Source organism: Physella acuta, unplaced genomic scaffold, assembly GCF_028476545.2.
Source record: "Physella acuta isolate Inbredline_101_S28 unplaced genomic scaffold, ASM2847654v3 ptg000164l, whole genome shotgun sequence".
Lineage (NCBI taxonomy): Eukaryota > Metazoa > Mollusca > Gastropoda > Physidae > Physella > Physella acuta.
In genome coordinates, this window is record NW_026731683.1 from 427,051 (window position 1) to 452,222 (window position 25,172).

A 25,172-nucleotide genomic window follows, 5' to 3' on the forward strand; every position below is an offset into this window, starting at 1 on the left:
TCCCGTGCTCTCACGGGAATCCCATCCACAGCACTGAAGACAAAAACATTCACCGGACATGGTATAGGGTTCTTATACGGCGGTGTTTATAGTATTCCCTGAATACCACACCTGGGTGGGCTATCGATCAATACCGTAAAGGGCGGTTTCCAACTCGGATCCAGTATTTTAAATGGTTGATTTTGCTTCCAGTCATGCCTCTTATACAGGATACCGAGTTACATAACTTTCAGGGACAAGTAACAAAACAATAACTCACATCAAAAATTTAAAAAAGATCGTTTATATCATAAGTTTTTATTGAATAAAAACAACCCCATCAGCATACCGTCATGGTTCTGTCTTATTTACATATTTACATTAAAGTCTCGTTAAAGTCATGGTTGGTAAACTAAAGGGTCTTATATGTCTAGGGGAGATGTTGTGACATTGTCTGCGTCTACTTGTCTTTTAATGTAAAAGTAAGAAAGTGAGTTTCTGTGTTGGGTGTAAGTGTATATCCCCGTGTTGTATGCTCTGAACCCTGTGTTTGTCCCACCACTTGGTTCCTTTGTTGTGAGGACCTGCATGAAAGATTCTTTGCCTAGTGTGTTGTGATTTTTAGATAATCCTTTGGTTGATGTTTTATTATACTCGCCAAAACAGTGGTACGTCTTACTACATAAAGATACCATCCCATCCCCTTCATATTCTAGCTTAAACAACCCCGGTGTTCTTTTTTCATAAATTTTCCTAGCCCTACACCCCAGACAATGACTATCTACCGTGCCTTTGCCGCTTATAAATTGTGGTCTATGTGAGTCGCATACTTCTGAGGGGAACCATTTGTCGTAAATGTCAAAAAACTCGTGTTCTAGTCCCGGTCTAACGGCTTTTAACAAGTCATCGGTACTTAAGGCTAAGTATAAACTGTCCGTGTCCATCTCACATAGCTGAAAGTCGGTTCTATCTATATATTTGTCTATAAAGTCATAATAAAATTCTAACATTCTAAGTTTCGCGTACTGATAAACGAAAAAGCCTATCTGAAGAGGGAGATCCCAAACTATCTTCTTTTTTAACGTTTCTACTTCGTAAACATTGTCGGTAAGTTTTGTCATTTTTTTAAATCGTGGATTATTAATACAATCCCCTATATCCCTATCACTACAGTAGGTCATGTCCGCATGTCGTGTTTTATCCGTCAAAGTTTTACCGTATGCCGCGTTTCCTAACAATTTCATTGTTTCACTAGTTATTGCGTATTTGTCGTCTATGTCCCCCTTTCTTCGCGCGTCTGAAACTGTATCCCCAAATGTCTTAAAACATGCAATTGGATTATATTCAACGACTTGATAAATTTTAGTTACCACCAACCCATGATTTAAATACCACTTTAAAAGGGGGGTCGCTAATAAAATTTTCTCCCCTGTAAAGCTACCGATTAAAGTCCGTCTACCGCTAGTTAATAAGTTGTTATCGATCGCGTATTGTCTCATAAACGGTCCGATGTCGTCGCGCGTAACGTCCGTATTTTTAAAAATAGGTGTCATCTCACTAAAATGTTCTCTTAAACTATCCGGTACTTTAATGTCGCATTCTATCAGTCCAAAACACGAGTCGTCTAAAACAGAATCGATGATCTGTTTTTCAGTCAGGGGCCATTTCTTACCATAGGTCGGTGTCGGTGTTTTTTGTGATTTGTCAATAGATTTTAAATAGTCTTTAATAGTTGGGTTCATTTTTTTCTGGTTCCCCCACTCACATTCCCACATTTCTACGACTTTAACGTCAACAGTCTCGGTAAGGTACTTCGTAATTTCGTTTGTCTTTTTAAATAACTCTGTCAAGGGTCTGTTACTAATAGGATTTACTGTTCGGTCTTTGGTTAAGGGGCAGTCGGGGTGTCCATGAAAGAGGCAGCCATGGAACTGATAAACGGTTCGACTGTTCGCGTCCCACCCGTCTACTCTTATATGGCGTGATCCTAAGCTAACTTCACCCCCGTTAAATGCCGTTTTTAAAGTTACCCCCTTTGTTTTTGAAACCCACGATAACCACTGAAAGGCCTGTTCCCCATAATGATTCGTTTTACGCGGTCTAAACCCCTCCTCACTATTTCTAATAATCGGAAATCCCGTCGGCATTTTTTGCATTAAAGACCATAAATAAAGCGCGTTTGCGTCGTACCCCTTAATTGCCTGTACCACCTTATTACTATTCCCCCTAATGAACGTTTCACCCTTTTCGTGATGTCTATGAAAAATAATGGAGGGGCCCCCTACGATATTATTTCGGATTGTTTTATGTAACTCTGATTCGCGCTCGGAACACAAAGAAAAAGAAACGTTTTCGGGTAGTGTTTTGAATAAGTATTTTAAGGTTACCCCCGGGACAGAAATCGCATCTTTAAAAATATCAACCCCTAAATTTTTGTAAAATTTAGTTTGCTGCTCGAGCGCTTCGATAAACGGTTTTACATCGATATTGTTATACCAAATAAGATAATCTTTAAACGTTTGCATCCCCTTCTCTACCCAAATTTGGCTACACGTCGCGTACTCCTCGTCTGAAATGTTACAATTTTTTAATGATGAAAAAAAGGCCGAATGCGGAGGTAAAGACGTTTCATCTAAGACGGCTAAATTTTTGACATATTCGTACGGAAAAAATCCCTTGGTCTCTTTAACATTATATGCGGCGAGGTATTTACTATAGCTAAACCCCGGTGCTAGATAATTAACTATATCTAAGAACTTTAATTTATTTGTTGATATACACATAAAATTATTATTTCTTTTAACTACATATTTAAACGGTGTTTGTTTATCTTCTACGTCGTCTTCATCATCGTTACAACTAGATCTAGGTCCCTCCTCTAACCCCTCTTCTGTGTTTGAATAAGCTAAAAAGTACTGAATAAAATACGGCTTAACGAGATTTATATCATATTTTCCTGAATTAAACCCTATAACTGGCATTTGTCGCAAATACTCGTCTAATCTACCGCTAAGAAACCTATCAAACCCTTTGTCGTTCGACTTATTATCACTACCCCTAGCTTTAGGTGGAAATAACTTCCTGATTTGCTTAAAAACAGGCTCGAACTGTTTTTTCAAAATTCCATAAGCTGCCTCAGCAATTATGTGGAGTCTGTCAATAACTCTAGTCACTAATTCTTGAGGGTCACCAGTCGAAATAAAACAGATGGGTTCGACGAACCCATCTACGTTTGAGGCTACAGAGCAAGACAAAGGCACGTGTTTGGCAACGCTTTTTGTAACTCTACCTAACGTGGGTAACTCGGTATGGTCGAAATAGCATTCGAAATCGTAAGTTGCTCTGAAGGGATAAACAAAGTTACTATCTACAACTAACCCATAGGACGCTAAAAACTCCCAGATTGTTTGCTGTGTCTGATAAAGCCCTCCCTTATACCTATCTACTGGTTTCCCCCCATTACACCCTTTCACGTGTCTGTTCATTTGTTGAACGGTGGGCCATAATTTGTTACACACAGAACACGCGAAAGAGTGACCCGCCCCACCTATATTATTAATGTACATAAACTGATTTTGAAAAAATAAAAGATACATGGTCTCCCTAAACCTATCACTACTTCTAAGTTTCGGAGAAAGGATCTGGTTTTCGTTAAATTCAAAAAGCTCAATATTTACACTAAAACAGGACTCTAAGAGGGGAATTTCGACCAACCTAACCCCGCTAAAATTATCCAAGGTCCCGAGACCTTGGTGCGCTTGCCACTGTTTCGCGAGTTTTAATGTTGGTTTTCTAAGATCTGTTAAGGGTGCTCCTAAATGTCTGGCTAAACATCTAAAAAAGGAGAAGTTGTCTGTGTAGGGTTTGGAATTTGAATCCTGTTGTAACATGTTAATGGCGTGATTATGTTTAATAAAGTCAGGAATGTCTGTAAGAAGGCATGTGGGTAAAGGTTTGTCTGTGGTCGTGTGTAAGTCTACCACATCTCCCCTAAGGTCGTCTACAGGAAACATAGTGGTGTGTGAATTAAGGTTACGGTCGTTGTTAGTCTTTACGCGTTTGTTGTTTGCTATGTCGTCATACGTCGTGTGTCGCTTTAAGGGGTTAGAGTTGGAAGAGGTACGATCGGTTTGGGTCGCTGATGGGAGTTGGACAGTATGTGTGTCTGTCACAGATGTGGGTTGGTGTGTTTGTCTGTTGGTTGCTGATGGGGTGTCGGTCGGTAATGTTTGGTTGCTGTGTGCTTTCTTAAAGTGTCTTGTTAAATTACTTAGTAGTGTAAATACTTTCCCGCATGTTGTGCAGGGATGTCTCTGTCGACCGTGTGCAGAGTCGTGATGTCTTGTCAAAGCGTCTTTGCGAGTGAACACTCGGTTGCAGATCTCGCATGTGAAACGGGTCATGGCTGGGTGGGTGGTAGGTTGGGCGGCTTCCATTATTGACGATGTGTCTAGTAGTCGGATGCTTGGGTAGGTCGCTGGCTGTAAAATAAAGATTAAAGTAATTACATAAAATAAAATACATTTGTCAACTTTTTAAATAAAAAACATACTTAAAACAAAATTGAAAATGAAACGTACCTATGGGTTTGAACGTGTAAGCCGGCTCTGGGGTTGTGTAGTTGGATGTAGTTGGATCTTTGGTTCAGTGGATGCCTCGGGGATGGGTGGGTAGCTCAATAGGTTCGGTCACTGGTTGTCTTGTTGGGTCGGTTGTACACTAAAAAGGAATACAGTTGCCTACTTATTTAGAAACTATTTATTCAAAGACTATTTCAATGGGGTTAGCTCCCTTAAAACAATACGTACTATTAACCTTACCTCGGTGTACGATACAAAATTAAATACATGTGCGTACTTATTTAATAAGATTTGATTAAAGGATATTTTAATGGGGTTAGCGCCCTTAACACAAAAAGTAATATTAACCTTACCTTTAATAGAATAAAAACGCACAAACGATGTGGTCCGTATAGGGTTAGGTAGATGTGATGGTTGGTAAAGCTGGCGTGGGTTAGTCTCAGGAGTCAACAGAGGTCTCAGGCAGGATAAGTCGCTGTGACGCTTGATTTGAAGTCCGAAGTTGAAGTGTTTAGAACAAAATTTTCGCGGTCATTTATACGGTTGGACGGCCTAATTACACCACCAGCTGTCGCACAACAGCTGTTGCATAATGACCTACGTACTTCGTGGAGCTAACAATTCGATCGGGGAAAAATCGATTAACGTGGTAACAGGTGTTCCCACACTTAACGCTGGCTTCGCGTTAATTACCATACCCCCCGGTGGGATCGCTTCGCGAACCCACATAAATCATCATGACCCGTCAACCGAGCGGGGGAAACTCGGTGAAGCATAACAAAAATTTAATTAGGTGGGACATCATGCTGTGATGGCCCAGTGGGTGCGATCAATATAAAACCCATAAATCTCCGGGCGGGGAGGTTCGCGGGCGGGTCGATACGTAACAGCTGTGGCTGATCGTTATCTTTAATGGATGTTCTATTTTTGTAACGTTCGTTGTGTTGGAGAATGGTCCCTGTACAAAGTCCACTCTAGTGTTAGTCTTTTATTTAAATTCAAACTAATTATAAAATAAAATAAAATTAAAAATAAACAAAATAAAAATAATTAAAAAGTAAACAAATAATCAAATTATGTAACTCGTTAATAAAAATTACACAATATAAACATAAAATCAAAGAAATAAAATGAATTTCAAACTAATAATCTAATTAAAATAATTAAACTAATTATAAAATAAAATTTAAAATAAACAAAATAATCCTTTTACGTAACTAGTCGATAAAAAATTACACAATATAAACAAAGTAATTAAACAATTTAAATCAAACAAATTAAACAATTACGTAATAAAAACACATTAAAATTACGTAACTAGGTCAAAAATTAATTAAAATTTTAAAAACTCATTAAATCTAATTAAAAAAACGCATTAAAATTACGTAACTAGGTCAGTGATTACGTCACAAAGTCACTAATTACGTCACAAGGTCACCAAAAGGTGACCTACTTCCCCACCACCTGCGCCAACCCCAGTTGGCGTAGTATTTTACTATATGTCTTTGCGCATCCTGCGCATCCTGCTCCACCTCCCTCCACATCCCGATGCGCCAGTTGGCGTAGTATTTTGCTATATGTCATTGCGCATCCCGCGCATCCTGCTCCCGAGTATTTTGCTATATGTCATTGTTCCTCCACATCCCCACCTGCGCCAAAAATACTAACCAAAAGTGACCTAATATACTACTAGGGGGGAGGTCCGTAATTTTGTGACGGTTCGTTATGAGGGGGGAGGGGGGTTCAGATGGTGCGACGTCACACTTTTGCATTATTAAAAAGCAATGTTAAAAAACTAATTTAAGACGTTATTTCGCGTTTTAGAAAACTGTTTTTAATAAATTGCAATATGAATTGATTAAAATACTCTATATTGACAGAGTTCAGACAAGACTTTGGAAAAATATCGATGTTTTAAGAAAAATTCAACTGCAATTTTGAGGGGGGGGGGTTGTAGGCTGAGGTGTGATGTCATTTTAGGGGTGGGGGTCTGGCTTTTTGTGACGATGTGTGACGTAGGGGAGAGGGGAGGTAAAAATCGTCCAAAAAAGCGTGACGTCATTTATGGATGATCCCTAAGGGAGGGTGGATGAAGCGGCCACCACGTGCGCAAACCCTAAGGGGGCGTCAATGTAAGCCCTGCTAAGGGGGGGGGAGGATCACTAAAATCTATCTACCCTTCTAGGCTTATCTAACTACCGTCCGGTCAGTGCAAGTCCGTCTAAACCGAGACTGGTTAATAACCTAACCTTAGTCTAGAATAAACACAAAAAAAAAACCTTTAAAAATTTAGTAAATTTATTAACTGAAACCAATAAAAAAAAAAAGAATAAATTAAAAAAATATGAAAACTACAGAATACACAAAACACGACTAAACAAAACTCAACGGGACAAAACAATGTACACAAAATTCGACTAAACAAAACACCCAGCCAAGTTGCACAAACAACCTCACTGGAAAGGGGGGGGGAATAGAAAAAGAAAAGGAAAACATAAGAAAAATGCATGGAAAAATATATACATCAATATATACATATGTTTAAATACTAAAAACTTCTACTAGAGAAATCTAAAGCCTCGAGTAAAACTAATCCCTACTATTAAAATTCTAAAAGCAATTGTCAAAAGCACAACTAACCCCTGTCTAACCAAGAACTAGCGACTTAAAAGTAACGTGTAAAACAAATTCATTGTAGAACCAACTTTCCTACACAAGGAGCAGCACGAAGCCATTGGTCTACCTATACATAATACAACATCCATATTGATAACACTGAAGTTAACACACCCCGCTAAGGCCCCAATGAAGGCAGACACCAAGCAAGCGATACTCAACATGACGTTGCACGAAACAGCACACACATTAATTTTAAACAACCTAAAACTCGAGGCAACTAAAATATACTCATTACTGTCTAAAACAACCGACTATTGACTGAGCCAATCCTAGTCATCGTGGGGGAACCTACAATAACAACACATCATAATAAAGTAAAACAATCAAGTATATGACACACGCATTCGCACCAGTTTAGGAAACCCTCCTAAACATAAGGACCTAAACCACGTGGTCTAAAACACACGCCAGGTCCAGTGCAACACACCGTGCCTAGTCCAGCCACGCATACTAAAGGCTCGCCGAGGCACGTCTCTCCGCCAACCTGACTGGGTGTTTAGACAACAAACAATTCCTACACTAAACATAAATTAAACACATATATGGTTCCATGGGGACCTATCAAAACAAAAAATTATCTAAACTAACCTAGCCCTAACAAAAAACAAAAAAATTACCTAGACTAAAGCACTGAACCCTCTCGTGCTACCAATTTGATAGGCCTAGAAGGGTAGATTTTAGGTATCCCCCCCCCCCCCCCCAGCAGGGCTTACATCAAAAAGATTAGAAAAAAAAAAAATTTAAAAAGCTCACTTTAACTTAAAAGCTGAAGTATTGAATTATATACACAGTCAACTCAAAGATAAGAAAATAAACGTCTCAAGGCTCTACACACGGATTTAACATCAATATATATATATATATATATATATATATATATATAGATATATATAGATATATATATATAGGCCTATATATATATATATATATATATATATATATATATATATATATATATATATATATATTTATTTATTTATTTATTTATATACATATGAATATATATTTATAATATATGTAATCATATATATATATATATATATAAAATTATATATATATATATATATATATATATATATATATATATATATATAGGGTAATCATATATATATCAGGAGATAAATAAATAATATATATATATATATATATATATATATATATATATATATATATATATATAATATATTTAATATGCGATATGAACTGTAGTGGTGTGTTCCTATAATCTTGTCTGCCTATTGTGCCAATACGTGAACTCGGTTACTCGGTACTCTCTTTCACACCCCGCCATCGTACGACATAAAGAGTACATATATGACAGCGATTCCCATATAAAAGTGCCTTTATGCTGGTCATAGAGCTGAATATACCCAAAAGACGGACCTCGGTATTTATCCGAGCACGCTTTTCACGTTTCAATAAGACAGGTCTTTCCTAACAAACGTGTAGACAGGCTATTTAAGTCAACTACTCATTGATATTATTCATATATAGATTATTATTCATGATGATCTTTGGATAACAGAGACTTTTAAGTAACATATGCCGTATAATGTTGATATGAATAACCCGCTCATATGTAAATATTACTTATTATTATGTCTGGTTATGACATTGTCAGAATTCTTGTGATAAATGTACTAGAGTCAGACCTAGCTAACGCTTCAATCAGACGTCAAGGTATAAGGTAAGTGTACAATTTATAATTTCTGCTGTACAAAGTAGAATAGAATAAACACAAATTTAGTTAACTAAGTCGAAAAGAATTAACTAAAATGAAGCTTTCAAAGTAAAATAGAATACATGGAAATGCTGCTTATAACGTAAAATAGAATATATGGAAATGTAGTTTACAAAGTAGATCTAGAATTAAATAAACGGAATTCTAGCTATAAAGTAGAATAGAATAAATGGAAATGTACATTAAAAGTAGAAAATAATAAAAAGGAACTTTAGATAGATAAATATTAGAGCTGTTGATTACCTAAACACATTCTATAGATGGATTGTAGGCTACATAGAATAGTTGAATAACAACTGTAGGCTACTTAAGGAAAACCAACTGTTATATTCTTTATAAATGGAAGTATAGTTTTTTAAAATGCTAGAATTATTTTTTTGTTTCAACATAATTTATGGTCATAAAATTAAATATTATTTTAGTACTAAAGTCATTTACAAAAGGCAATACTAATTTGCTAAACAACAGCTTCGGTGCATTGATTGTGCACTAACAGCTTTAAAAAGATCCAATACTGCACATCAAATTATCGTTTGATGAAGTGGTACAGGCTGTCAAATGTGTGATGTGAGTTCACCTATGGATAACAACTTTTATGTGAATTGATTTTTAAAAAAATGGTGTACTAGTAACTTCCCGTGTCTCGTGTATCTATTTGAAACTATATTATATCCTGCACCATGATGGCGTTCGGTGATTTAAAAAAAAAGACTTTTATAAATAAATCAATAAACATCAACATAAAGCGGTGTGGTCGGATAGTAGGGAATGTATGAAAGTCTCGAATTTGGACTTGAGTTCGTATGAACGGGACTGAGCCCACCCAGCTCTATTGGGTGCCAAACTCCGGGAAACTAAAGGCAGCTTGGCAGAGCTGAAGAAATCCTTTCATATGCCGAGGTCACATGTGAAATCTACTTCATCTGCCAGATAGAGTGTTTATTCCAAAAGAGTAATTTTATAATATAGGCCATATATATCAAATAAACGGATCGTAACAAGGGGTTACAGAATTAGCTTGGTAAGGGGTTAAGGGGTGAGTTGGGTGAAAAAAATTGCTGTTATTACCCGCCCCACCCTCTCCTTGAAACCCACCATAGTGGACAATGTAGGTGTTATTTAGGGAGGGGGGGGGGGCAACACCAAATCACGCTAGGAATGAACCAATCAAATTGGCCTTGGTGATAAATAAAAAGAACGAGCGAGTAAGTGATGTTAAAGTTAAATTGTTATTTTAGCTTTGTAGGCGGTAGGGATATTTTGTTACCGTGGTTGTTGATGTGAATATTTCTTTTAGAGCAGTTGTTCATGTGAATGTTTCTTTTAGAGCAATTGTTGATGTGAATATTTCTTTTAGAGCAATTATTGATGTGAATATTTCTTTTAGAGCAATTGTTGATGTGAATTTTTCTTTTAGAGCAATTATTGAAGTGAATGTTTCTTTTAGAGCAATTGTTGATGTGAATATTTCTTTTAGAGCAATTATTGATGTGAATATTTCTTTTAGAGCAATTGTTGATGTGAATATTTCTTTTAAAGCAATTGTTGATGTGAATATTTCTTTTAAAGCAGTTGTTGATGTGAATATTTCTTTTAGAGCAGTTGTTGATGTAAATATTTCTTTTAGAGCAGTTGTTGATGTAAATATTTCTTTTAGAGAAGCTGTTGATGTGAATATTTTTCTTAAATTAGTTTTTGATGTGACCATTTCTTTTGGAATCGTACTGGTGCGAACAACAATGTTGAGCCCGGTTGTAGCTTTAAGTTATTTGACAGAACTGGACGTGTAACTCTCCCAACTATCTACCTTTGACTCTTGCTCATGACCGTGTTAATTAGCTACAAAATATAGTTATGTTGTCTTCGTGTATTGCTAACAGAATGTAATGTGCACTACGTGATCTGGTCACGTATTTACAAAATCTGAGTTCTCCTGACTTGCCAGTTGGACGCGGAGCTGACATGCGATCTAGCGACCAATCAATCAAGTTCCAACAGATATCAGAGCAACCGAGGACATTTTTATTAAATGGTTAAATGGTGGTGGCGGGGGGGGGGGGGGGGGGGTGTGGTAGCTAATGAAAAAGGTTACGTTTTCAATTGAATAAAAAGCTAGCATTTTTGACGTCTGAATTTTCTCACCATTAAGTTTGATTAAAATAACCAAATTTTTTCTCTGTTTGGCAGAATATTTTCAAATTATTCGTCATTCTCATAGTATGTGTGTACGTTAGTGTGAGTCACACAAGTAGTAGTGACGTAAGTTGGTCTTATATGCTTACCTTTATTACGAAACAAGGATTAATAAGGATAAATTACATTGCTTTTTAAATTCGTTTTGGTCTATCGCAACCGAATATTCGCGAATAAATTATTCGGCTTATTATTATAATTTAACCAATAACTTGCTGGTTTCTGATCGTGTTTAACACTAATGCACATTACAGAAAATTTATTTGCCAGAAAAACTAAAGATGGACGTAGAGACCAGCATTCAAGTGGCCGACTATGTTGTATGTGTTGTTGTCTTGTTGATTCCTATGGCCATCGGGATTTTGTTCGCTGTTAAAGACGCGAAGAAGGCGACCAGAGAGGAATATTTGTTTGGAGGAAGACGGATGTCCCTTGGACCTGTGGCTTTGTCACTTTTTGCTACATACATGGTATGGTTGTTTATTAGAGACTAAGCTTGAGAGTTGAATAGATGTACTTACCTTAAGCTTTCGCTGGCTAACATTATGTTATGCAAATCTGCCATTTTCAACAACATACCTAACAGTTGGCACTATTCACTTGGCATTATATTATTGAGACCAAAAACATGTGTATCTATAAAGGCTTTACATTTTATAAGTACATAGATCTAAACATAATATTAGCTCCACTTGAAATAGAACATAGTGTATAGCATAAGTACATATGTCTAAATATAGTATTAACTCTACATACCTAAAATAGTTGTTTCAAAAATAACCATTCTACAGCCTAAAATTTGCTTTGTTAACATACGCATTTAATTTAATCATTTTTTATAGTAAATGAACGGACAAAATATACACATTAGCTCTTAAAAACCCTACAATAGTTTGTTCAAACTTAAATTTTGTGGAGTTACAATGTCAAAAAGATGTTACAGTTGACATAAAAATAAATAATTACTTTAAAAATGTTTTTAAAAACTTTTTTAAGATGATTAGATGCGAGCGTACCCCTCCCATGTGTTGCCGCAAGCTGATGTGGTATTTTAAGAGGATTTCGTGCATTTTTAAAAAATCTTAGTGTTAACAGCGCCGGCGCTATAATGTATCTTAGATGTTGGGGCGCGGCGTGCTGAATGAACGCTTTTAGTGAACTTTAAAGACCCTCCTTAATATTGAGGTAAAAACACACCTCGGTGAGGGCCAATTTATTAGGGGCGTCGCGGGTCTCTCTCTCGCCACCGGTTGCATTACAGTAGGGGCGCCTGATGCAACCCTTGTTTCGGTTTAGTCATCTAATGTAGCGGCCAACCGTATCCAATTGTGGGCGCCATAGTGCTTACTGGGGAGTCCGGAGTGCTACGGGTCACACTAACGCCAAGGCGCCGGCAGACGCGTCTGGTTCGATTTAGCTAATGATTATAGTAACCCATTGTATAAATATTCTATTTTGATCTTTAAAACGAACGTAGGCGACATAGTGCTGATGGGAGAGTCTGGGGCGCCGCCCCGGGACGCCGGTGGACACGCCTGGTTTAATTTAATCAAATTACTCAGGGGGTGCCAAGGGATCTTTGTCATACAAAGATTAAAGTTAATTAAAGTAGAAAGAAACATACGAGAAACGATCGATCGCAATAGAAGGGTACATATTTTACCATAACTTCACTTTCACCTTAACCCCCCCCCCCCCCACCCCCCCACCCTCCTACACAGACATTTTTTCTATTCTCGCATATTGAATGTGATTGTCATAGTATCGTATTTGAAAACATGTTCCCTCGGACATGTTCCCTGAAGATAAACTTAATTTTTAAAATTCTTAAAATTATTCATCCCCTCCCCATTCACTCCAAGTATAAAAAGTACTTTAAATTGTAAATCGCTATTTACAAATGGTATTGAACTGCGCGATGAACACAGTAAAAAATAACCTGATAATATTACCTCAGAAATGAAAAAAAAACTACAAAAAAAACTACACACAAGGTTCGATGGAATATTATGTACCTTCGGTGCCTCGGATAGTCTGGGTCTAGGCTCTGAAAACACAACCTTCCTATCCCCTACGGCAACCGAAACGCCATCTAATATCCGCACCAAACATATAAAAGTAAAATAAAAACAAATATCTTCACGCACTAGGTGCGCCAAACGCCCACACATATACTGACCTGATATACATTCTACTCGGGACAAAAAGAAAAAAAAAATCCGAGCGGTCAGTTTATATACTGACCGCTTCGGGCGGAAGGGGAAACCCCGTAGCCGCTCTCCAGTGGACCCTTCACGCACAGATTCGCACACAATATAATAATACAAAATAAATCATCCATTCACCCGCTCACATATAAAAATTCATCTATAATTTTCCATATCAGAAACGGCTCAGAATATAAAAAAAATATTTGTGAATCAAAAAAATTATCCACCCTTTCCTCTAATCACACACATTTAAAAAAAGTTAGTAATAATTGATTGAATTTCTGAGATCTGATTAGAGATTATTGCTTGAACCTCCCACATACTTAAGATGTCATACAATGTTTTTATACGTACTGAATTAGTTCGTCTGATATTAAAATATGTTTTAAATGTCGTCCTCCTCAGTCAGCCATCTCTTTAATCGGCACCGCTGCCGACTTGTATACCTACGGCGCTATGACAGTCATCATGTATGTCGGATTTTCTCTCAGTTACGTCATCGGTCTGTTCACCATTGTGCCGCTGTTCTATTCCCTACAACTGACAAGTATCTATGAGTACTTCGAGTTGAGGTTCCACTCACGTGCAGTGAGGATGTCAGCACTGACCATTGGTATGTTACAGACCATCTGCTACATGGCTATTGCCTTGTTTAGCCCAGCGTTAGGGCTACAGGTCAGTGATAGTTTTGGTATATCAATAACATTTTAAAATGTTTATAAGCCATTTCGTGATTTGAGCTCTATTGTAGGTTTTTAATAATGTCAACGAAAATCATATGATATATTAAATGGAATTGAAATATTATTGGCTCCAAAAGTTTCTTAAGCATTTTGAGTCATTAACATTGTAATATTAGCCTACACCTGAACATGTTTTCACATTTCTCTAAAAAAAATCCTTATATTGGTAGTATTAGTTATGCTTAAAATAACTACAGTTAAAAATGTTTCATTTATCCGTTTTAAAAACATTAGACAACAGCGAACATCCCATTGTGGATGTCTATTGTTATTGTTGGCATCATCGGCACCGTGTACTCAGCTCTGGGTGGTATCAAGAGCGTTGTCTGGGCGGACGCTTTTCAATGTTTCGTCATGTTTGGTGGGGCTCTTCCTATTATTATCGTTGGTAAATATTTTTTCTTCTTTAATAATTTGTGTCATTATCTGGCGTGTCTGTTTATTTGACCGTCGTTATGTTTTACTCATCATTAATCTCAGTAGAATGTAGCTCAGTATATTCTATTAAGTGATTTGTTGATTATAATGTCCAAAACGTTATAATTAGACGTGGCATGTAATCAGCAATAGATCATGTTATACAACTGTGATTTTTAAATATCTAATATGAAACGTTTCAATTTCTTGATGTTTCAAACAGCTATACAAACAAAATAAAAGATTACAAATTTTTACATTGTTTGTTTCATCGATATTTCAAACAGGTATAAAAACAGCAGGTGGGTGGTCAGAGTCGTGGCCACTAGCTGTGAAAGGTGGAAGAGTTTCTTTTGACTCCTTCGACATTGATCCAAGAGAAAGACATACCTGGTGGGGAATGGTTATGGGCGGCGCATTCTTGTGGTAGGTTAGTTGTGTGTTTATACTTGAAGAGTCGTCTATTATTTGAAGATTTTCTTGGTTATTTAATAACATTAGTAAATAAAAAATTAAACGCCATTGTTGTCATTTAAAGGCTAGAAAAAAAAACAACCTTCAAATCTCTCATTCTAGCTGGAGTAAGTTAGAAAGATACTATTTTATTTTTTAAAACAAATATTTCAATATCATTTAAAATTAATGTTTTTGTATGCACTATTTAAACTATTTTAATAAAACTTGTCATTTTTTTTAGATTTGAGTAGCTTAAAAAAATTCAATTTTTAATTATTATAAACAAATTCAGATTAATTTGGAATTCTTCTACTTACCATTCATGCTTTGAGTCAGTGTTACTTAACTCTTACAAGAACGAAGGTATCTTATGCTAGTATTTAAGAAAATCTTTAAGTCGTACATGAAAACCTTAACTTATATCATCTGTGTATTCTTTTCCTCATCTCTTCTAGGCTGGGCAATACATTCAACCAGTCAACCATCCAAAGATTGTGTGCCATGAAGACAATGAGAGACGCCAAGCTTTCCTTTATCCTAAACATCCCAATAATTTTAATTTACAGCTTCATGTTGTTTTTTGTTGGCTTCGGAGTTTACGTGTATTTTGCAACAATTCAGTGTGACCCATTCTCTGTACGTTGTTTATATTTATTTGTAAAAAAATTTATACGTTGTAACTTAAAGAATAAACTTATACAATGTGATGTTTATAAAGTTTACTGTTAATCTAAAGTAAATGCAACTTTATTTTACTCTGTAGCTTGAAGCAACAGATATAAAACTATAATAATATAAGTATTGTAAAAGTAAAAAACAAACTATTTTGAGTCTAATTGATAATTTTATTTTGCTTATTATAAGAGCGGCTTAATCAGCAACAGAAACCAAATTCTACCATTCTCTGTGATGCACGCTCTAAAAGACATGCCTGGGTTGGCTGGTCTTTTTATGGCCACTCTGTTCAGTGCTTCTCTCAGTACTATCTCATCAGGTTGGTTTAGTGCTTCATTCAGTACTATGTAATCTGATTGGTTCAGTGCTTCACTCAGTAGTATATCATCAGGTTTGTGTTATTAACATTTACTTTGCTAAAATACGAACAAAAAAACCGTTTCAGCAGCTTTTCTATGCAAAAAAAATTATAATTATAGTTTTATTTTACCAACACGACCTCAGGATTTTTTGTTCCAAAAATTATTCCATACATAGCAAATAATGTTGTGGTTGACTTTGATGTGGTATACTAAGTTTTATCTACGTTTATGCAAATTATGCGATGAGTACAAAAACGTACAACGTGTCGCAATAGGGTAAAATGTCAATAAAAAGTTATATATAAGAGTAAATATTACAGAGACAATAGACTTTTGTCAAAAAGATGATTGTAAAGTATCATATACACTGTTAATAATTTTTAGTTATTTTAAGTATGTATACATAACACAATGATAGATTTGAAACTACTTATATAAAAAAAAGATGGTTACATTATGTTCTTACGACCCGATAAAAACAACAAAATAGACTGGAAATGTTTTATTATATATTTGATTCATATTGTTTTTTTTTTAATATCCCAGGTATCAGTGCACTGGCTGCAAACACAGTAGAGGATATTTTGAAGAAGTATCTTGGAGGTGTTCAAGAGAGTAGAATAACACTGTTTACCAAGTTGCTTGTCTGTGTGTATGGCTTTACCATTGTTGGTCTTGCATACTTGGCGAATTCACTACAGGGCCCCGTAACGCAGATGGGGGCATCGATTTTTGGAGCCTGTGGGGGTCCTGTGTTTGGGGTGTTTATACTTGGGGCGTGCATCCCTTGGAGCAACAAGTACGGCGCCTTAGGTGGAGGTGGGCTGGCTCTTGTTTTCAACGTGTGGTTGGCCATTTCAGGACAGATGTATGGGAGGAAAAGCCGACCTTTGACCCCGCCTCCAGTAGATAACTGTTACATCAACGGCTCTATGTGGCTGTCCAATAACACTTTGAACCTCAGTAACGTGACAATTACACTTCAAAGAGTCAACACTATCGCAGTTGATAAAGACCCATACAGTTTCGGTTTCTTTCTACACGATATATCCTACATGTGGTATGGTTTTATTGGATGTTTTGTTGCCTTCATCTCTGGTGCTATAATCAGCATTTGCTTCAGGAACTTCGACCACTCCAAGACTGACCCAAGACTCGTTGTGCCAATTTTTCGTAAACCTTGGTCCGTGTTGAGCCACGAAGATAAAATACACTTGACATGTAATCCACATCAGTTGAATAGTAATGAACAAGAGAAGAGTGACATGAAACAAACGAGAACAACACCAATTCACAATTAACCAAGTCTTTTTGAACGGTTCGTTTCTAAAAACACTCAGCAACTATATGGTTTATATGTCTAAATGAGAATTCTAAATTCTGAATCAAGTTTGTACAAATTTAACCCACAATGTTAGCCAAATCGGAAGAATCTCTTTTTCGTGTTTGACAGTATTCTACCAACTTTATTTTGTATAATAACCAATTTTTTAGAATTAAAATTTGGCAAATTTAAGTTTATATTTTATTTCAACTCCTGTCCCTGTTCAGCTGTTGCACTGATTATTATCAGAGGATAATTCACGTAATGGGCCAAGGATTAAAAGTTGTTTGTACGCGAGGAAAAAATACACGTACTTGACACCATTACATAATTATCTGGAACATGGTTAGCGATTATGTTCAATTGGTGTGTTTTTAATTCAATCTCTTGAATATACATTTACATATTATAATGCAGCAGCAGAATAATATTGATTATTGCTGTTATTAATATATATATATATATATATATATATATATATATATATATATATATATATATATATATATATATGTATATATATATGCCTATATATATATATATATATATATATATATATATATATATATATATATATATATATGTATATATATATATATATATATATGTATATATATATATATATATATATATATATATATATATATATATATATATATATATATATATATATATGTATATATATATGCCTATATATATATATATATATATATATATATATATATATATATATATATATATATATATATATATATATATATGTGTGTGTGTGTGTGTGTTTGATTAATTGTTTTATGGAAAGCTAATTTATTAATGTTAACTCACTAACTTTTATAGTGTTGTGTAAAACACAAATTATTAGACTACTTCAGCCTATTCATTGCATAATTTATTTTGATTTAAGGAATAAATAAATTTAACGCAAAATAACCTAGTAACTGTCTACACATTTCTATTCAATTTTTTACGCTTTCTTTACATTTGACATTTGTGGGATTGCGATAAGGACGGGGTCGTGGGATAAATCGACATGTAACGTGGGATTGGGAATAAAAGAAACGGGATATGTAGAGGGACATTAGAAAAGAGTGATATACTAGATGGGGCATGAACAGTGGTTGTAGGGCCTGTATGGGATGGGAGATGTACATAGGTTTGATGAGGCTGGCGGCTTAAATGCCATGTTGATTCAAGAAGTTGCATTTCTCCTTTCAAGCAACGTCTTTGCCTGCCTGATATAGGTGCTTAAATAAATTGATATTTTACTTAGATGCTGTTTATCCGTAGCAGTCATTATTTTTCCCGTTTACAATGATTGACACAATATAAGCTATCTGCTCAAATTTCAGACAGAAGGTTTAAATGTAATCAATTGAAGATTTATTTCGCATGCCGGTTTTTAAATTAGTCTTGGGTCCAACATTAGAGTAGTGTTTCAGAAAAGTTGAACTCTTGACGATATAATTAATTTTAGTTTAATTGAAACTATTCATGCTACTAAAGGCGTGGTCTACGTTTAACCGCTTGCATGCTTTGTTACTAATGCACACAATTTTAAGCCTTTTATAACCAGTATTAAATACAAGATTTTTCATAGATGTTTGTGTGCCTTAAAATTATATTAAAATCACACATAATGAACTTTATTGCTTCTCCAACTCTTAATATATCAACATGAACATATGTATCTTCTAATATGCACTGAAGCAAGCTATTTGACATAAATCAGCAATTAAGAAACAAACGCTCTACACTAATTTTTTAATTTTTCAAAAATACTTTTTTTTTTAAAAAACGAACTTGACAGGAAATTGTGGAGAAGAGCAAACAACTCCAAGTTGTCCACAATGAACCTGCTCATTAATGCACACCTGCTATCTATTACACTCAAGTGACGTTGTCATCGAATAATTAACATATACATACTCTTCCGGAATACAACCCCAAATGTAACATATGTCCAAGAATTTAAATAAAATAAGCCGATCATTCGAATGGCTGTATTATTAGTTCTTTGTTTGCTAAATGCTGAAATATAACCATTAGGTAAATGTAGTTAGCACCCAAATTGGACCATTCGTTTAGACTAAACCTTACGTAAAAGGTAAGAAGAATTTATAGTCTAAACTTGTATGCAGGAAAGATATTATTAATATAATATCAAGTGATGGAAGCTAGTCCTTAAAACAAAGAGCTTGTGATAATCTAAAAATTGCTGGGTTTACACATCGTGTTTAAATTGTGATGATGAGGTAACAAAATCGTAAATAAATGATTAAGAAACGGAACTATATTCACATAATTAAGTTTAATAATTCCTACAGTATCAGGGTAATTGCATCTTGTGTCTATGATACTTTTTACGATTGAAGAATATTGAAGAAGGATGAATTACAAAGATTATTAAAATCATTTTCTATGAGGTTTCGCAAAAACATTATTCTTGAGAATTATAATTATGTAATTGATAACTTACGAGTTACTTTTCGTGTTGTATACTAATGTACGGAAAACTATTTTGCCAGAAAACCTAAAGATGGACGTAGAGACTAGCATTCAAGTAGCCGACTATGTTGTATGTGTTGTTGTCTTGTTGATTCCTATGGCCATCGGGATTTTGTTCGCTGTTAAAGACGCAAAGAAGGCGACCAGAGAGGAATATTTGTTTGGAGGAAGACGGATGTCCCTAGGACCTGTGGCGTTGTCACTTTTTGCTACATACAGTGTATGTTTGTTGTTGTGGTTCCGATACTAAAGATAAGTTTGACATGATTATATTATAAAAATTTTCACGGTCCAAAATTTGACTCTATACACCTAATAGTAAGCCTAACATAAACGTATACTGATATATAATATGACCTTCTAAACACCGGACTATAGCTAAACAAAGTAATTATTTGCTTATTCAAAACTAGCATTAGTTTTAAAATATCTAACATAAAACTGGTATAAGTTATAATATACTGAAATCTTAGAGACAAACGACTACATGGGAATATGTGCTAGTTAAAAAAGATGCATATTCTATGAAACAATTACAATTCAAAACATTATATTACAAATTCACAAATAGCATTTTCATGGAGAATATCTTAGAAATAACAATTATTAACAAAATTTTGTAACGGCGTCTATATGTATTGTCGTACACACACACACACACACACACACACACACACACACACACATATATATATATATATATATATATATATATATATATATTAAAATAGGCAATTTGCAAGGAGCAATTATTGATTGAAACAGCTGGAAATAACAGTTCATTTTCCCACCACAAAAACACATTGCATATAGCACACGCATAGACCCAGTGAGAAACGGACAAGCAACAATTGAAAAGTGTTATATTATAGTGCAGATACCCATAAGACTTTACATATTCTAAAAATATTTTCTAATAGACAATGCCTTTTGAAACTTTAAACGTGATATTTCGTTTCGAATCTCCCATTTCCAGTCGGCTGTTTCTTTAATCGGCACCACTGCAGACATGTTCACCTACGGCGCTATGGTAACCGTCTCGTATGTTGGATTTTCTCTCTGTTACGTCATCGGCCTATACACCATTGTGCCGCTGTTCTATTCGCTACAACTGACAAGTATCTATGAGTACTTCGAGTTGAGGTTCCACTCACGTACAGTGAGGATGTCAGCACTGACCGTTGGTATGTTACAGACCATCTGCTACATGGCTGTAGCTCTCTACAGTCCAGCTCTAGGGCTACAGGTCAGTGACCATTCTAAAATGTCTGAGTACGACGATTTGTTTAAAAACATTGTTGTAACTGTTTATTGTTTAAAGAATGTTTGGATTCTTTTTGGAGTTTCGCTCCTCTATTTTTGATGCTTTAAACAACAAAAAGACTTGAAAACAATAGCTACACACACAGCAAACCAAAACGTAAAAACTTGACACAAGTTCAGTTGTCTGATAAATATTTTTGATACCTCTTTCTTTCACATATTTTGTGTGAAAGAATAATGTGCTGCCAAGTTTCAAACAGATAAGAAACAGATAAAACTTAAAAAGCTATACTTAATGAAATATACACAAAATATAAGTTGAAGAAACTATTTTAAAAGGTTTAATGATTTATGTATTAAGCTTTGAATTTGCATCACACAAGTGTTTTCTTTTTATTTATTGCTTTTTAAATATATTTTTTGATTTGATGTTCTAATACAACTTGTCTTAAAAAACAGACAACAGCGAACATTCCATTATGGATGTCTATTGTTATTGTTGGCATCATCGGCACCGTGTACTCAGCTCTGGGTGGTATCAAGAGCGTTGTCTGGGCGGACGCTTTTCAATGTTTCGTCATGTTTGGTGGGGCTCTTCCTATCATTATCGTGGGTAAATATTTTTCGTGTTTAATACAATAATTTATGTAGCTCATTATCTGGTGTGTTGTACCGTTGTTGTACTTTGCTCTACTAGACTAATCCATCCTAACATGGCCTTACTTGTAATAATTTACAAACAGTTTGTGTCGCTATTTTAAATGCTAAACTTATTACAGAACAAAAACGCATTACGAAATTCAACATTGTTCATTTCTTTGGTATTTTAAACCAGGTATAAAAACAGCTGGTGGGTGGTCAGAGGCGTGGCCACTAGCTGTAAAAGGTGGAAGAGTTACTTTTGATTCCTTCGACATTGATCCAAGAGAAAGACATACCTGGTGGGGCACAGTTATTGGTTGCGCCTTCTTGTGGTATGTCCTTATTTGGAAGTAATATTTGAATGTTAAAGTCTGATAGTGGGATTGTTTTGTATTTTAAGTAGTAAAGTAAATTTTAAAAAAAAACTGCATTCAACGAAGAAGATTGTTGTTGCATTCACATTAAAACATTTTTGAACAGTTTGCTAGATTTATATTTATGTCATAATTTAAAATAATACATTATTGACTTCTTCTTCTTCTTCTTCGTTCTTAATTATTAGTGTTGAAGGGGATCGAGATTTATCTGCCAGTGGGTTTGAACTCGAGACTGTTCGAATGTATCAACCATGAGCTTTTTGCCGACTCGACCACGCCTCCAACACAATTAAGCGTTACGTGTCAACTGGTTATGCGCCATTGAGGCCATTGACTCCGATTTCAGCCTGCTTTTCTTTTTGGATTTGCTTCCATAGCCTTTGTCCAACCAAGAACAAACTACAAGGCAGCAGTTGTTTAATTTTGGAGTTGTCTCTCCTAGAAGAGTGGCTGTCCCCAGCTAACGAGCCTCATCTGCCCGAGGGTTCGAACTCGAGACTTTTCGGTTTAGCAACCATGAGCTTTACCGACTCGACCACGCCGACCCCCTCATTATTGACTGATACCTCAATGTTTTTATAAATCATTCTTGTATTGTTTATTCATATTTTCCCCAGGCTAGGAAATACATTTAACCAGTCAACCATCCAAAGATTGTGTGCCATGAAGACAATGAGAGACGCCAAGCTTTCTTTTATTCTAAACGTCCCAATTATTTTGTTTTTCGGCGTTTTATTGTATTTTGTTGGCTTTGGAGTTTACGTGTATTTCACGGCCATACGATGTGATCCTTTCTCAGTAGGTTAATAAGTTTGCCTCTCAAAATTTTTTTTTTTTTTTTTTTTTTTTTTTTTTTTTTTGATGTAGTTGAAAGTATTAGAGTACACTTTATTTATTTGTTACTCTTCGAAATTAATTTCTTGTAAGTCGGATTATACAAAGTCTCTACCTTACATTCAGTCCGTGTTACTTGTCTCGAAAATATTATTTTTAAGAAACATTTTCAATTACTTCGTCCTATAAATATTTTTGTAATTTAATTTTTTTAAAAGCATTAGAAGGCATCATTTATCTTGCTTTGATATTCTTAATCCAATAATTAATGTGTTTTTACTTTATTCTTAGAGCGGTTTAATCAGCAACAGAAACCAACTTCTGCCATTCTCTGTGATGCACGCTCTAAAAGACATGCCTGGGTTGGCTGGTCTTTTCATGGCCACACTATTCAGTGCTTCTCTAAGTACTATATCATCAGGTTGGTTCAGTGCTTCACTCAGTACTATATCATCAGGTTGGTTGAGTGCTTCACTCAGTACTATATCATCAGGTTGGTTCAGTGCTTCACTCAGTACTCTATCATCAGGTTGGTTGAGTGCTTCACTCAGTACTATATCATCAGGTTGGTTCAGTGCTTCACTCAGTGCTATATGGTCAGGTTGGTTCATGCTTCACTAAGTACAATATCATGAGGTTGATTTGGATATCACAATCCTCATGTTTTGTGAATCAGGTATTACATGTTAACGTTGTGTACTTGCTCATAAGCATGTGTTAGAAAGCGATTTTTTGACTCATAGGATAGATAACTATTTAGCTCGTTCAATTTTTCATTTCAAATAAGATCTTACAATTTTGCTCAATTTTAACTTTGGAAAATGATACATAAATAAATAAATAAAAATAAATATTTATATATATGCAGGTATATATATATATATATATATATATATATATATATATATATATATATATATATATATATATATATATATATATATATATATATATATAAAAAGCTACTTATAAAATATATTGCTTACGAAACAAATGTTTCTTCCAAAAGGCTAGAATTGTTTAAATTCAGTTTTAAAAAGTATGCCTTATAGTATTTAATCCACTAATATAACTCTGTTAATCGAGTACTTTTTATTATTTTATACCCTCAGGTATCAGCGCCTTAGCAGCAAACACAGTCGAAGATATTTTAAAGAATTTTCTAAGAGGTTTTAAGGAAAGCAGGATAACATTGTTTACCAAGCTGCTCGTCTGTGTGTATGGATTGTTAATAATAGGCCTGGCGTATTTAGCTAATTCCGTGAAAGGACCTGTGTCCCAAATGGTGGGATCAATTTTAGGGGCCTGTGGGGGTCCTATGTTTGGGGTGTTTATACTTGGGGCGTGCATCCCCTGGAGCAACAAGTACGGTGCCTTAGGTGGAGGTGGGCTGGCTCTTGTTTTCAACGTGTGGTTGGCCATTACAGGACAGATGTATGGGAGGAAAAGCCGACCTTTGATCCCACCACCTGCAGATAACTGTTACACAAACGGCTCTATGTGGCTGCCCAATAACACTTTTTACTTGAGTAACGTGACAGTTACACCTCAAGCAGTCAACACCATCACAGTTAATAAAGACCCATACAGTTTTGGCTTCTTTTTACACGATATTTCCTACACATGGTATGGTTTTATTGGATGCTTTGTTGCCTTCACCTCTGGTGCTCTCATTAGCTTTTGTTTTAGGAACTACGACCACACCAAGACTGACCCACGATTAATGGTGCCAATATTTCGTAAGCCTTTGTTCTCTCTGAAACCCAAACCCAAAATATACTTAAAAGACAACTCAGGTTTGATTAGCACTGATGAAAAAGAGATGTTTGATACTCACCCAACTCGAACAGAATTCTAAACGTCAGAACCGAATTCCTGTTGGTCATTCGGTGCTTTCAAATTTAGATGTATTCAGACGCCAATTTGAAATTAACTAAAAGAAACATTTGGTTTGAAATTTATCAGATTTAATCAGATATTTCTACGTTTGTCATTTTTTCCGGCTTCTATCTTCCGATCGGCCTATTGTGTTGTAGATGTTTGGTGGGGTTCGGAAGTATATTTAGGATGACAAGGCATTAGAACGGAAGGAGAGATGTACTGGTGTATATATATATATATATATATATATATATATATATATATATATATATATATATATATATATATATATATATATGTGTGTGTGTGTG

At 35.2% G+C, this 25,172-nt stretch overlaps 2 protein-coding genes across 2 annotated transcripts; both read left to right on the forward strand.

The window, feature by feature from the left end:
- The first annotated feature begins 13,794 nt into the window (after positions 1–13,794).
- LOC131935935 (sodium-coupled monocarboxylate transporter 2) lies at positions 13,795–17,771 on the forward strand. The gene is made up of 6 exons (XM_059292682.1): positions 13,795–14,057; positions 14,360–14,513; positions 14,830–14,968; positions 15,454–15,634; positions 15,863–15,992; positions 16,582–17,771. The coding sequence occupies exons 1-6, from the start codon at positions 13,839–13,841 to the stop codon at positions 17,334–17,336; spliced, it is 1,578 nt and encodes a 525-aa protein (XP_059148665.1). The 5' UTR covers positions 13,795–13,838; the 3' UTR covers positions 17,337–17,771.
- Positions 17,772–19,895: 2,124 nt separating this feature from the next.
- On the forward strand, positions 19,896–25,078 carry LOC131935907 (sodium-coupled monocarboxylate transporter 2). The gene is made up of 7 exons (XM_059292651.1): positions 19,896–20,084; positions 20,841–21,110; positions 21,587–21,740; positions 21,963–22,101; positions 22,764–22,944; positions 23,272–23,401; positions 24,093–25,078. The coding sequence occupies exons 1-7, from the start codon at positions 19,896–19,898 to the stop codon at positions 24,836–24,838; spliced, it is 1,809 nt and encodes a 602-aa protein (XP_059148634.1). The 3' UTR covers positions 24,839–25,078.
- The last annotated feature ends 94 nt before the right edge of the window (positions 25,079–25,172 follow it).

Coding starts and splice junctions, on each gene's coding strand:
- LOC131935907 (XM_059292651.1), top strand. CDS start 19,896: ATGGACGTAGAGACTAGCATTCAAGTAGCCGACTATGTTGTATGTGTT. Junction 21,741..21,962: donor TCTTCCTATCATTATCGTGG/GTAAATATTTTT, acceptor ATTTTAAACCAG/GTATAAAAACAGCTGGTGGG. Junction 23,402..24,092: donor TCTAAGTACTATATCATCAG/GTTGGTTCAGTG, acceptor TTATACCCTCAG/GTATCAGCGCCTTAGCAGCA.
- LOC131935935 (XM_059292682.1), top strand. CDS start 13,839: ATGACAGTCATCATGTATGTCGGATTTTCTCTCAGTTACGTCATCGGT. Junction 14,058..14,359: donor GCCCAGCGTTAGGGCTACAG/GTCAGTGATAGT, acceptor TAAAAACATTAG/ACAACAGCGAACATCCCATT. Junction 15,635..15,862: donor TTCAGTGTGACCCATTCTCT/GTACGTTGTTTA, acceptor GCTTATTATAAG/AGCGGCTTAATCAGCAACAG.